Source organism: Brassica napus, chromosome C2, assembly GCF_020379485.1.
Source record: "Brassica napus cultivar Da-Ae chromosome C2, Da-Ae, whole genome shotgun sequence".
Taxonomy (NCBI): Eukaryota; Viridiplantae; Streptophyta; class Magnoliopsida; order Brassicales; family Brassicaceae; genus Brassica; species Brassica napus.
In genome coordinates, this window is record NC_063445.1 from 30,966,803 (window position 1) to 30,979,942 (window position 13,140).

At 30.9% G+C, this 13,140-nt stretch overlaps 1 protein-coding gene across 1 annotated transcript; it reads left to right on the forward strand.

Moving 5' to 3' along the window:
• The first annotated feature begins 7,471 nt into the window (after positions 1-7,471).
• Positions 7,472-11,803, forward strand: LOC106434044 (WAT1-related protein At4g01450). The gene is made up of 6 exons (XM_048748155.1): positions 7,472-10,036; positions 10,232-10,294; positions 10,403-10,519; positions 10,609-10,996; positions 11,081-11,232; positions 11,420-11,803. Exons 1-6 carry the CDS (start codon positions 9,852-9,854, stop codon positions 11,601-11,603), a joined length of 1,089 nt encoding a protein of 362 aa, XP_048604112.1. The 5' UTR covers positions 7,472-9,851; the 3' UTR covers positions 11,604-11,803.
• Positions 11,804-13,140: the final 1,337 nt, after the last annotated feature.

A 13,140-nucleotide genomic window follows, 5' to 3' on the forward strand; every position in this document is an offset into this window, starting at 1 on the left:
AAGCCCCAATTCATCTTTGGAGGTTGTCCAACTGATAATATCTGATCTAAAGTTTCAGATCATCTGTTCAGCATCCTTAACTTTCTGTAATTTTCACTGAGTTCTCTTTGCAGCAGCTGACTTTTCTCGTGTTCCTCATTCAATAGCTGTTTCGTCTGATCATATTTAGTCTCCATACTCTTTAGATAGTAGGCCTGCTCAGAGATTTTCTTCTGTGAACTATGTGGATCAGACTCCTTCTCTTCTTTTGACACTCCAGTCTCAGATTTATTGTTGGTTTCCAACTCTAGAATGTTCACTTTTGCTTTCAGCATTGTTGTATCTTTGATCAGCTGAATATTTTCTTCACTGAGTTTAGCAAATTGACCAAACAGAACCTGATACTTAGCTAGAAGATCCACATCTATATCACTTTCTTCATCACTATGTGACAGGTCGGAGTTGGTGTGTGACACACACGGCGCACGAAATTCACCTTTAGTGATGTCTTTTTCAGACCCCATAGCTCCATGAAGAGCCACAAAATTTAGAGCATCTTCTTTTCTTTCTGTCTTTTTATCATTGCAAATTCTCCTCATCTTCATCTTCTTTGTGTTCACACAATCTGATTTTATGTGCCCATAACCATTACATCCATTGCACTTGATTTCTTTTCTCTTGAATGATGGACAATCTGTTTTGACATGTCCAATACCATGACAATTAAAACACACCCCTTCCTGCCGTTTATGTCTTTCTTCTTCTCTAGGCAGTCTTTCGTTGGACATCTTATACAAAAGATTCATGGTTTCTTCAAGTTTCTGAATCATCAGGTGAATAGATTCTTCAAGTTTTTTTAGCTCTTTGGATGTCTTCATCAGCTGTAATTTTAGAGTCTTGAGCAGGTTTTGAACACTTAGATTCCAATTCCATCTCCTCAGCCTTTAATATCCCTACTCCCTCAGCGAACTTCAGTTCATCAGTGTTCATTGTCAATGTTATTGCTGCTTTATGTGCTGCAAACTTAGTAGGTAAACATCGCAAAAACTTCTTCACCAATTTTGCATCTTCGTATTTTTTACCTACAACTTGTGCTTCATTGGCTATGGAGCTAAACTTTGCACTGAAATCTCCTATCTTCTCGTCATCAGTCATCCTTATGTCTTCAAACTGTGATGCAAGCAAGTCTAATCTTATCCTCCTAACATTTGCAGTACCCTAAAAAGCATTTTGTAGTATATCTCAAGCCTCCTTAGCTGATTCACATCCCTGTATAAGCTCAAATTGCTTTCCATCTACAGAACTGAAGATTGTATCTAGTGCTTTCGCATTAAACCTTGAAAGTTTTTTCTCTGTTGCAGTCCACTTTGTCTTCGGTTTAAGTGTCTTCAAGCCATCTTCTTGCATCACACACGGTTCTTCCCATCCAGATTGAACAACTGTCCAGATATCTTCATCAGCTCCACGTAAGTTTGCTCTCATTCTCACTTTCCAGTACCCATAATTCACATCATTCAGCAACAACATATTATGTGCCAAAATCGCCATATTCTCTTCTCAGGATCTCAACTTGGTTCGAAGAACTCTTCTTCGTTTAGATGTCCTGCTCTGATACCAATTGTAAAATCGAGATACATCGAAAACACAAGGCACAAAGTAATTCCAAGAATTCGTATATCTTTTATTAGAAATCCTTTACACAATCTCTTACAGACTTGTTTGATCCGAATTACTCAACTCGATAAGGATCGATTTCTAACACCCCCAACTTGCTTGACTCACCACCTGTTGATCAAGTCTACCAATTCACTCAGCTGTGAAACCCCAAAACCTCTTTGTGTTTCTCTCTAAGAATTACAACGTTAAAGCTTTTACCCTAATCTTAGGTAAAACCACAATATATATTAAATAATCTTTTTCTATTATCTAATATAATATTTCTTATATTTTAGCATCACCAAATCTTCCAATTTGTGATCTAATAACATTCCTTTAATGCTTATTTCGTCAACCAAGCATATGTAAATATCACACATTATCGCATCTTGACGTTTTCTTTTTATTCTCCGAAGCATGTGTCACACATTACTCTCCATGTGTAACACATGTACACGAACCAAAACTCCACCACTGCAGCAACCTATCAAGCTCCAAGTTCTTGAGCTTACATAGAGGTCCATGGATCCCATCACAAAAATGTCTCATGTCCTCTTCCTAGAACAATTCAAAGGAATGAAATGGTCTACGGTCTTAGCTTAAAAGCCTACGGAAAACCCACGAGTTGGTATAATTTTTGGCATTTAGAAACCAAAATGATTGCTTTGACATTGATTTATGCCGGTACCAACGACCCAAGCAGAGCCGGATCTGGAAAAACAGGATCCAAATGAGCTTAAGGCCAAAGACCAAGTTCAACGAATTACAACTTCTCAAGCCTAAGCCACCTTCCCTTTTGGGGAAACATAGAGAGTCCCATGCTTATCACATTCCTCCAGATACTGTCGTTTGGATTAGGGCATGTATATGTTTTCCTTCCTTCCCAAGACATTTCAGACATGATAAAGCATAAATTCTTACTCTCGTCTGAGAGCTTGACAAGATATAGCGACAGTATCCGGAGGAATGCTGATCAACTTATTGATATCTTCGTTAAACCGGTTCATCGTAGTAATTCTAGCATTGGTTATACTTATTTTATATCGTCAAGTGTAGATGTATTAAATAGCATCAGAAAGAAAATTCTGGTACAACTAATACTATTAGTGTTGTTTTCCAAGTATAATATTTTCAACACCTAGATGGATCTCTTAAAAGGAGTATAGCAGTCGAATAACCCTAGTTTTGCTCTTTAGTATACCGTGAAAATATCTGGCCTTAAGTTTTGGTCTTAGTCAGATTTGCGATTGAATAAGATTTTTATTGTTTTTCAGAGACGTATGCACTACATCGTTTATGAACTAAGGAAATTCAGTCGTTTTCCTTACGTTTATCTTTATACTAGTAGTATTCTCGCGCTTCGCGCGGGATGTATTATATTCGGTTAAACATAAGTTTTGTTTGTATATACTTATTGTTTTACTTATTTTATAAATTTATTGTTTATTTTTTTTTAAACTTCTACTGTATATACTATTTATCATTAAGTATAATCTCTTTCTTTTTTAGATATGTGCTGAATTGGTCCCAAGCAGTTGAAACTATCCATGAATGTTCAGTTCATGTTTTTTCGGTTTTTTTTTTGTGTTTTTCTTCTAAAACTATATGAACCGTTTTTATTGTATTTATTTGTTGCACATGTTCAGTGGTGGCACATTTTTCTCATATTTTCGGGTATTTGGTTTATAAATAATATTTTATTTTTTGGGTAATTTTATAACTAAACAGAATTACTATTTTAGGTTCTTATTTGGTTCTATGGTACGATTTCGATTTTTCAGCTTCAAAAATATATAAACCACTCGATTGTTTGTGAATTTCTATTTAGTTTTGGATTGTTTTTTTTTGTTGCCTTCAATTCTGTTTTCGGTTCTTAATTTATATGCACGCATATTAGAAACGCAAGTGGTGTCACATGTTTTGTTATTTTTTGTTTGCATATGGAAATAGTGTGTGTTGAGAAGCAAGAAACTTAACCCTCATTGTAAATATGTTTTGAAAAATTATGTGTGATTGTGTTTTTTTTTGTGTTGTACCCTCATTTTGAGAGTGAAAGTTGTATTATGATATATGGGAAGTCGTGTTATCGAAAGAATTTTATGGGGTTGATGTTATTTCATGTGATACTTCATACTTGCCATGGTCCATGAACCGTGAGTCACAAGAGAGCCTCGTGAAATTATCAAACATCCATCTCACCTTCTTTGCGCTTACCTTTCATCTACCAAAAGCATGTCGACACTCATGAGTTCACCTTCTTTCTTCGCATTCCAAGCCTCCCCAACAGGAGCAATCGCACCTCGAATGGTTTAGGACAACGTTAGGCTTTCAATTCAGTTAGAAGTAGGTCAATGTGGCCATTGAAGATAGCTGAACTGCAGAGAGAGAATGTGGAACATTTTTTTATAAGAAGAGAGAATTTGAAATGATTTGATGGGATTTGTGATTTTTAGTGAATCTAACTATGGTATTTATAGTTATATGTGTAGTTTTTAGACGTTTTCATGGCAATGTGAGTGAATTAATGAATGCGAGAGTGCAGGTAGTGATGAGAACAACATTAATGAGATCATTATAGTGGTTGACTGAATTCAGGGGGAATGCGTTATCTAAACCATTAGTTTTTGTTGGCTAATTTGTTCGATATACATGATCGAATAAGAAAGACTTATGGATTGAGATTCTGGAATAATGATAGGTCCAAACAAATAAATAAAATGCAACATGAGGCTTTTGTAAGTAGACAACCAATTTTTCAGAAATAAAGAGTGAGGAAACAACGTCACGTGTCACATTTTGGAATAGCCTTTGCTGAAGTGGCGCATTGTGGAGCCTTTCTACTCAATTTATTAGTATAGATATTCTTACATCCATTTTAACATTAATTAACAATCATCTGCATCTTGATTGCTTTCCTAATTTCTTTTTTTTTGAAACAAAAATCTAGCAATATTTCTTTATTTAAAGGCTAGGGTAAGTTAGCTATCACTTTATTAAAACAGATTATTTATAAATTGCAACAACCAAAAAAAAGAAGTTGATGATTAACAAAAAAACAAATAAAGTTGATATTGCTTTTTCTTATAATATTGCTGAGGGATAGCACACGAACGAAAGCTGAAGCACTCCGAAAAGATTTTTGGATCCAACTAAGTGAAATATTCATATAGAAAACACAAATAGTATTATCGATTATTGCGATGAAATAAAACTACTCAAGGGGTTGTTATACCAAGTGACAAAAGGCTTTATATAAAGCATGGTCTTCGCTTCTAGGCATTAAAGTTTACGGTATTCCAGGCTTTGTATCCCTATATATTAATTCTAAAGTATTAGTACATGTTTTTGTAGTCACGATTCATCAATAGAATGATTCTTAAAATATTTAAAAAAATAAATTGGTCCATATAAATATATATTATAATGTTTTTGTATTCCATGCTTTATATCCCTATATATTAATTCTAAAGTATTAGGACATGTTTTTGTAACCACGAATCATCATTAGAATGATTCTTAAAATATATATTATAATTTTTATTAAACTAATTATCAAATTTATTAGTCGTGTAGAAAAGAATATTCTCAATTATCTTCTTGAATAAAAAACTACAGAATTACCAAATATGATTAACATATATATGACAATTAATAACTATGAATAATACATATTTGATAACAATTTTTCTATCTTCTTTTTTTTTGTTTTTTTTATATTATTAAAAGAAATTAAACAATCACATTAAACATATAATAAAACAAAAATTTCTCATATGTTATATTTAATATTTTTAAAACGGCTATAATTTACTAAAAAAGTAAAAGTTTCACACTGAAAATTTTGTGATCAATGGTTTAAATTTTTTTTTATTCAAGCAAGATACAAGTGATCATAAATTGTATGAATATAAAGTCTCATTAATAGATATTTATATTGTATATATATATATATATGAATATCATAAAAATTAAATTATATAATATATAAAAATATGTTAATATCAAAATTTGCTTTGAAAAATTATTGAGATCTTAATATATTAATTTTTAAATATGTATTGATAAATCTCACATTAAAAGTTTAGGAATTAACGTTTTAAATTTTTGTACAGCAAATATACAATTGTTAATAAAATCATATGAGTAGCAAGTGTCAACAATAAATATTTATATTAAAATATACTATATATATATCTTCGTTAATATCACTAAAGTTTAATTATATACCATATAAAGTAAATAAAATGATTCCTTGATATATTTACCAAAAACATGATTGCAACTAAACAAAAGGTATTGGTTTTGATTTATGTGTTTATTCTAATGTATATACTTTTATGTATACAAATTATTTTTTAAATAGGCGATTTTTAATATGTTATTTGATCCTGACAATCCCAGAAATGCAATTCTTCAACTCGAAGTAATTTTTATCATTGGAAGCACTATATTCAGATTAAATATTTTATTTTGATTTTTACTTCTAAAAAACTTTTAATAAAATATTATGACAATATTCCAATCACCTCATTTTAAGTTTGTTCGAAGAATGAGATATTTGATGATTCGTCTAATATGTGTTTCTTCATAATACCCTATCTAGCTTTTATAATTGTAAGAATGAGAGATTTGAGCTATTTATTATAAGTTTTCTGATTTATCATTAAATAAATCAAACAGTTCTTATTTTAAAGATAATTTATATATACTAGAATGATATATATATATATATATCCCGTGCCGCCGAATCTCCATTCAATTTAAGGGATCGATTGGGAAGCCCCTAAAACCGATTCCACAAAAACCTAACCTAGACCCACCGCGCCGTGACTCCATTTCCGGTTATACTGCACCAAGGACGTAATTTCTCTCGATCGAAGATGAACCCCAGATGAGCTTCTGGTGACACAACCGCGAGCAAAGCAATAAGGAGGTGAGTCTTTGAAACAAAGATAAAACGAGTGACAGATAGAAGGAGGGGGTTCCGACTCTGGAACGCGCTCACGCACCGTCCGGACGTCGGACCCAAAGTTTCACTTGGTTTCTGTGCTCAAGAGGAGAAGATAGGACAGGGAGCGAAAGCCTCTCTCTCGTTAGTTTTTAGTTAAAGAGGACTTCATTTGAAGTCTTCTATTATTTAAAAAGGGAACAAACTTCACGGGCCAGTTGCAAAACTAATTTAAATGGACTTTTTGTAACATTTCTCAGACATCATGTTACATGTAAAAATTTGAGGTGAAGTATCTACATAGTAGACTTCGTTAATACAAAAATAACTTAATAATTTACGAAGGATGACTTCGTCGAAATAGATACTAGAGAACATTTCGGATAAACCCTAAATCTAAATCCTATGAAGTCTTCTTTAGTAAATTTATAGAAATAATCTAAAAAAAAGACTTCATAAAAGACTTATGTGAAGTCTTCATAAAAGATTTATGTGAAGAGTTCTCGAGCAAACTTCATGCGAAGTATTCTCTATAAGATTTTAAACGATTTTAGGTGATGTCTTTCTTGTTAGTTAAAGTAAGAGAATCACGCGTCCGTGGTGGGGTGGTCAAGGCGTTCCATTGATCTCCAAAGGATCCGAGTTCCAATCTGCACCACACCAGATTTTCACGCGCGTGGTCATTGGGGCTTTTCACATTCTTTCTCCGGGGAATGGTTTACCACTTTTTTTTGTTTTAGTTTAAGTAAGAGCATCTCCAATGTATTACTCATATTTTTACTCCAAAATAGCGTAACTCCAAAATAGAGTTGAGTTTTACTCCAATGTATTATTCCATTTTTTACTCCGACAAAATATTCACAAATGATTCTCTTTTTATTTAGTTAATAATTGTTAGTAGTACATTCAACTTATAAAAATTTAACAATTAACCAAATATTTTATATTTACAAAACTTACATAAAAATATTTTTTTTTTTCAAATTGAATATTTATTAATAAAAACACAGTTAGAGCTTTTCTTCCAACTTCAATTGGTGTAATTTTCATCATATGCAATTTTCATAATTCAAAAATAAAATTATGCATTAAAAGAACATAAAGAAGTAAACAAAGTTTGGTTTTGTAATTTAAATTACGTACTTGATCCAAATGTTTGTGCATATATTAAGCTTAACAAGTACAAATGTTATCAATGGAAATGATAACCCACCAGATAAAAAAACTCATCTATTCCGTTTGAACGATACTTCACCGATTCCAAAAACAATTTACAGAATAATTAAATCATTTATTTTTATTATATTATATTATATTATAAATTATTTATTTTTTGATTTTTATTAGTTTATGCATCTTTTATGCAAAACTATTAAATAGTATTTTGTGGAGTATTATATTTATTTTCATGTTATTGTATTATTTTAAATATTATTTAAGTATGAAATAAAAAAAATCAAAAATTAAAAAGACTATTTCATAAATAAATAAAGTTCAACTCCATAATGGCTAGGATTACTCCATTTTGGAGTTGAATATGAAATATGATTGAAGATAATTTTACTCCAAAATGAAGCTTGAAGTCAAAAATGGAGTAGAGTTGGAGATGCCCTAAACTTGTATTTTCTTCAAATTTATAATAAAATTTCAAGTTTTTTGTTTATTCATTTGTATATATTTATCGTATTGCTTGTAAATAAATTTTACAACTTATTGTTTTATAATGATAAGAAAACTATTGTTTTAGCGCTTGTAGTTAATAAGAGCGTACTACATCTGAAATATGCTCTCATGATTGTTTTTGTGAATATAATCTGTTTGGTAAATTTATTTAATGTCTTTTGCCCTGTTTTAAAACGCGGGTGAGTTGGACGTTTAATCGGCGCTGAAACGTGACTCGGCCATGGACCGTGGCGATTTGGATCTATTCGCTCAATAACTCGGGTTTTCGGAAAAAAAAATCAAATTGTGGTGTTAAAATTCATATATATTGTTAAAAATCTATTGCAATTGATCAAAAACACAAGAAAAGGAGTTGAAATGGTGATGAATCGTGAAATCAGTGGAGAGGGGCGGAAATTAAGGTTGCAGGTCGTGTATGGTGAAGAAGAAGACGAGGGCAATTAAGGTAATTCACCATCATTTAAGAAAAAAAATGAAAAAAAGAGGGAAAAAACACTTTATCGAGGGTCGAACCATTATCCTTTGCCTCTAAACAAAGTGCACAAACCACTGTGCTACATAGAACTCGTTGATTATTCTACACGAAGTAGTATATATCCTAAAATCAATTAAAAACTAGGCCCCGCGTACGCCCCGTTTAATCCCCGATTTTTTGGTAACTCGCTAGGCCCGGGATTACCGCCCGACTAGCGCCTAGCGTAGTTTCGAACAGGGGTCTTTTGTAGAGAACGGAAATTAGTGGTTGAGTAAAATGAATTTAGCATATAGAAAATAGCAAAAGTTCGAAACATCATAATTCAAAATTATAAACGGGTGAGGTACTTTGGCTTATATTAAGCTTTAGTGATTTACCATTGATCGGATTAACAATTGTTCTGTACTAAATGCTCATGTTGTTTTTAAATAGAGTCCAGTGTATTCGATAGAAACAAAGTTGGATAAATCTCAATAACTCTTTTTTTTTTGGAAGGCAAATCTCAATAACTTTCATCAAATAAAAGCAGAGTCTATATCATCTATGACAGCGCGCTAAGGAAAAATAAAACTCTGAACCACGTTCATTTTAAATTGTATTTCACAAAGTTCCTTTTCCTTTTCTATGCGTGATTATAAATTTATGTATAATAAGTTTTTAACATATATAACAATATGTAAACACCTGCTTTAAAATGTTTTGAAATCCCCCGTTTGATTTAGCTATTTTTAATTAAGCTAAACTTGGTAAAACTGCTTTATGATCATAATTAGCTAAGTTTGTATAGTCCTAAAGTCCTAAAAGAATCAAGTACTCTCCTGCGCCCAAAATATATAATATTTTCACAACAAAATAAATAGCACTCATATAATATCCAAATACGATTTATTCGTTAAATATTGTCATTTTATACAAATAGAAAAAAATCTGGCTCCCACTCAGGATATATCATATATGATGTATATAAATACATCCGCCTCTTCTCCATGCCTCATCACCACTCAAACAAGCTATTAGGTAAGAGGTAGAAAAAGAAGCGAGGGAGCGAGATAGAGATTATAATTGAGAGAGGAAACGTTTAGTTATTAAGTTATTTAACTTACTATAATCATGGGCTACCTCGACGGGAAATGGGCACCGTTGATCATGATTACCGTGATTAACACGATTAATGGGATGGTTAACGCTTTGATTAAGAAAGTTCTTGATGGAGGCATTAATCACATGGTTATTGCTACCTATCGTTTGGGTATTTCCACCTTATTTCTTCTTCCCATCGCTTATTTTTGGGAACGGTAAGTCTACTGTTTGGCCTCATTAATTATGTTTTAACATCCAAATTGTAATACTGTAGAATTATTTAAATGCTTATTTTTTTATTCAGTTATTCGATTTTATATTTCGTATTGTTTTTTAAACTAAACAAATTCGATTTTATGTCCAATTGTACCGGTCCAAATAAAAGTGTTCGATTTTCATTATTTGGTCAGGAAAACAAGGCCAAAGCTAACTACAAGCATCTCGTGTCAGCATTTCTTCAGTGCCCTTTTTGGGTAAGTTTCAGTTTTAACTTTTAACCCCTTTAACTCATTATTTCTTACAATTCAGCATCTCTTTTATTTTGTAAACCTATTAAACAAAAAAAAAATATTCTTTGACAGGGCGAGTTTGATGCAATTTTTTTTCTTGCTCGGGCTCAGTTACACTTCTGCCACGTTGGCAACTGCCTTCTGGGGCACATTGCCTGCCCTCACTTTCATTATGGCCTTAATATTTGGGTACACTCATTAAATATTGTTATAACCTAAATATTTCCATCATGTCATCATCATCATTTCATGTGTAATCATACACATTTTTTTTTCAGATTCGAAAAATTAAACATGAAAACAAAAATAGGATACGGCGTCATTCTTGGAGCTATGATAAGCTTAGCAGGAGCTTTAACCCTTACGATGTACCAAGGCATTCCATTATCGAACTCTCATGAACAAGCAACGATTTCAAGCATCCATAAAGGAAATGAGAATTGGATCAAAGGCTGTTTTCTTTTATTCACAGGAGTTATACTTTTCAGTTCTTGGATGCTTATACAAGCCAAGATCAACGTGAGTTACCCGTGTCCATATTCGAGTACAGTTATTTTATCGGTCTTTGGGACGCTTCAATGCACTATTCTTAGCTTTATCAAGACTAGACATGTGGAAGATTGGATCCTCGGAGACAAACTCACCATCTTCACCGTCATTATAGCGGTATATATACATTCATTATACAAATATAAATCCATGGAACTCACGATAGTCAAACATTAATCTATTGTGTATATATGTGTATAGGGAGTGATTGGACAAGGAATGTGTACGGTGGGAATATCGTGGTGTATCAAACAACGTGGACCTGTCTTTACAGCAGCGTTCAGTCCTGTCACACTTATGTCCGCAACCGTGTTCGATTTCGTGATACTTCATCGTATGATTTATGTTGGAAGGTGAAATAAAATAAGCAAATTAAATATTAGTATTACCAATTTCACATTTAAAAAAGAGTAGAGTTAATGTGATTATATTGACCACTATATTTGTTTTCACCTGATTTTAATACAGAATTTATAAATCTCTATATATATCATGTACGTACATGTCACCTATTCAAATTTATGTTTTTTATTGTTGCAGCGTTATTGGATCTGTAGTAGTTGTGATCGGTTTATACATATTTTTATGGAGCAAGAGCAAACATATAGATGAGTGTAAGATCGTGACGTTACCTACAAATACGGTGGAAAAAGAAAAGGAAGAGGAAGATCATACAAATGTTAACAAATTAGGCCGTATTTTGGTTATCCCCATGACACCTTGATCTACTTCCCTAAAGTCTCTTTTTCATTCAATAAGACTACCATGTCGTACGAATCAACTGCGAAGAAGAAAATAATGTTCGCATTCCATTGTTTGTTGGAGTATTTGATCACTTGTGTTGCTATGTTTTGGCTTACATATGATATTCCAATCCCCTATATATTAATTGAAAATCTTTTAAAAGGTTATTGAAAATCTTTTAAAAAGTTATAACCTGAATTTTGTAAAAAATTTAAAAAAATTCATTCCATATGGCATTTGTGTATGCTTTCTAAATCCTATTTCAAAGAATTATAGAACACCTTACATAAATTATAGTCTAAAAATTATACTCTCTAGCAAAATAATATTTCGCAGGCTATAGTTGGTCGCATATATCAAATCTTTATTTTTTTGCAGACTTTTCTTAAATAAAACCTACGGAATTATCTAATGTGATTAAAATATATATATATATAGCAATTAATGATTTTAAACAATAAAAATTTGATAATAATTTGTATACCTTTTATCCTTTTTATTTATTTCTTTATTATTAAAGTAAATTACATAATTACAATAATCATATAATAAAAATCTACATTTTTTTTTTGTATATGTTATATTTGGAATTTTTCAAAACGAGTAAAAATTACTAAAACTGTTAAAAGTCTCACATAAACTTTTATGATCAAGGTTTAAATTTTTTTCTATATTAAGATACAATGATTATAAGACAATATGAAGAAATAATTTTATTTTAATAGGTTTTTATGCTAATATATATAAATATATATATATATATATATTTCATATTGTTTAAATTAAACTATATAACGTATGAAAATATATTCTTATATTTTGATATTTGCATTGAACATATATTGAAAAGTTAATATTTTAATATTGAAATCTTCATTGTTTTTTAAATGATTATAAATTATTGAAATTATCCCACATTAAAAAAAAATCGTTGGTGTAAACTTTTGTTACACAAATATGCAAATAATCATAAAATCATATAAGTAGAAACTTCATTTAATAAATATCCATATTAAAAGTGTACTATATATAAATGTTAATATGATTTAAATTTAATTATATATCATATACAATAGATAAAATTGGTTGTTTTGTTTAATTACCCTAAAATGATTGCGAATAAACAAGAGTGATATATGCACATACCAATTTATTACATAATATTAACTGATTTCTTAGTTATTTAATATATATACTTATTATTTTACTATTTCATAATATGCAGAAAAATATAAAACATAAAATAAATAATAAATATAAAATATTTATTCTGGAAAAAGTGCAGATCTTAACCTAAGTATATATCTCTTTAATTATTTTAATGCTTAAGCATTTTCTAAATCTCAGGTCAAAACAAACAAACGAAATGAGAATAAACTTCAAAATCAATATTTATATCGAACAATAACCAAAATGAAAAAGAGAAAAATATTGAAGATAGATAGGATTGGCTCGTGAACGTAAACTTCTCATAACTATAATTAATTTTTAAATTACTAAATCATGATATAATACCG

What these genes read in the sequence shown, in the direction of transcription:
- LOC106434044 (XM_048748155.1), top strand. Translation starts at nt 9,852, where the DNA reads ATGGGCTACCTCGACGGGAAATGGGCACCGTTGATCATGATTACCGTG. An exon ending in TTCTTCAGTGCCCTTTTTGG is followed by an intron (nt 10,295 to 10,402) that starts GTAAGTTTCAGT and finishes ATTCTTTGACAG; the next exon opens with GGCGAGTTTGATGCAATTTT. An exon ending in ATTATGGCCTTAATATTTGG is followed by an intron (nt 10,520 to 10,608) that starts GTACACTCATTA and finishes TTTTTTTTTCAG; the next exon opens with ATTCGAAAAATTAAACATGA.